This window comes from Triticum aestivum, chromosome 5A (genome assembly GCF_018294505.1).
Source record: "Triticum aestivum cultivar Chinese Spring chromosome 5A, IWGSC CS RefSeq v2.1, whole genome shotgun sequence".
Classification (NCBI taxonomy): domain Eukaryota; kingdom Viridiplantae; phylum Streptophyta; class Magnoliopsida; order Poales; family Poaceae; genus Triticum; species Triticum aestivum.
Window position 1 is genome coordinate 712,683,050 of NC_057806.1, and position 1,787 is coordinate 712,684,836.

General features: G+C 55.1%; 1 protein-coding gene across 1 annotated transcript; it reads left to right on the plus strand.

Annotated features, from left to right (window-relative positions):
* The first annotated feature begins 346 nt into the window (after nucleotides 1-346).
* On the plus strand, nucleotides 347-1,305 carry LOC123108609 (mavicyanin). Its single transcript, XM_044530361.1, has one exon. The coding sequence runs from the start codon at nucleotides 568-570 to the stop codon at nucleotides 1,174-1,176; it is 609 nt and encodes a 202-aa protein (XP_044386296.1). The 5' UTR covers nucleotides 347-567; the 3' UTR covers nucleotides 1,177-1,305.
* The last annotated feature ends 482 nt before the right edge of the window (nucleotides 1,306-1,787 follow it).

Sequence of the window (1,787 nt, forward strand, 5' to 3'; positions counted from 1 at the left end):
TTCGCGGCGTCCACACACTCGCAGCCGCAGTGGTATTGTTCGTCCCAAGGAGCACACTGATGGCACGGTCACCTATCTTGCTGCTTGCCTGGCTCATGCTGTGGATGATCCAACCACCGAACCACGCAGTTATCAAGCCGCTATGAGTATTCCACACTGGAGGGCTGCTATGGAACAAGAATATCATGCTCTTATGAAGAATAAGACCTGGACACTTGTTCCCCCTCCGTCTCGCGTCAACATCATTGATTCGAAGTGGGTGTTCAAGGTGAAGAAACATGCAGATGGTTCCATTGAGTGCTACAAAGCACGCCTCGTGGCTAAGGGCTTTAAACAGCGTCAGGGCCTGGACTATGAAGATACATTCAGCCCAGTTGTCAAGCCTACCACTATTCGACTTTTTCTGTCTCTGACAGTTTCTCGCGGATGGTCTCTCATATCTACCCGTTACCTTTCCTCCACTCCGGCTCCTCTCCTCTCCTCTCCTCATCATAAATCCGCATCTGGAATCTAGCCAGCCAGACACAACCAATCCCAATCCGCATTTGGGGAAGCAGAGGACGGACGATGGGCACGCCGGTGGGAATGGCGACTCTAGCGGCCCTGGCGCTGCTGCTGTGCGTCTCCATGGACGGGTGCGCCGCCGCTGAGTACAAGGTGGGCGGTCTGGACGCGTGGGGGGTGCCGCCGTCCAGCAAGCCGGACGTGTACGTGCGGTGGGCCAAGTCCGTCCCCGTCAAGCTCGGCGACGCCCTCTTCTTCCTCTACCCGCCCAGCCAGGACAGCGCCGTGCAGGTCACCGCCAAGGCCTTCGCCGCCTGCCACGTCTCCGACCCGCTGCTCAAGCTGGAGGACGGCAACTCCGTCTTCAACCTCACCAAGCCCGGGCGGGCCTACTTCACCAGCGCCGCCCCGGGCCGCTGCCGCAAGGGCCAGAAGCTGTCGGTGGACGTGCCTGGCGCCGATGGGAAGCTGCTCAAGCCGTCGGCGGACGACGAGGCCGCGCTCAAGGCGCTCTCTGCGCTGCCGCCTGCCGCTGCCCCGTCCGAGGCGCTCCCCTCGCTCTCGCCCGGCCCCGACGACGACGACGACTCGGCTGCCTCCTCCATGGCCCTGCACCGGGCCGCCGGATCCGCTCTGTCTCTCCTCGCCGCTCTCATCCTCATGTGGCTGTGATTTCTTTCTTTCTTTCTTTCTTTTTTGTCAGATGAGAAACATGAATTCTACTCTACTCTACTCCGGAGTATTAATTTATTTGTTTGGATTGGATTATAAGTATAATTGATTGATTGATTGATTGATTGATGCGGATTTCTTGAATGGGATGAGCATTCTCTGTGGGGAATTGGAATTGGAACTGCAACTGGAATTGGAGAGTCAGATTGTCTTACTACTAGTGGAGCGGAGCACTACAAGGCCGTTAGTTTAAGCAAGAGGTGTGAGTGATCTGTTCATGATGGGTGTCACAAGATTAGATTAGATTAGATTAGATTAGATTAGATTAGATTAGATTAGATTAGCTCATGCGCTAGCTGGAGAGGTGGAGCTGCGCGCGCACATGGACATGTCTGCCTTTGTCGGTGCCGTCACGGCAAGGAATTTATTGCCCCCCACCGCACCGCACCGCACCGCCAACGCAAGGCAAGGCAACCAATCCATGCCAATAATGAAATGAAACGTCAGCATATGGCAGGAGCAGGAATTTTTGTTTTTTCTTTAAATGGGGGTTCGGGGATTTTGGAGGGTTAATTCAGAGTTGTTAGCTAGGTAATAGAGACAAGTGACCT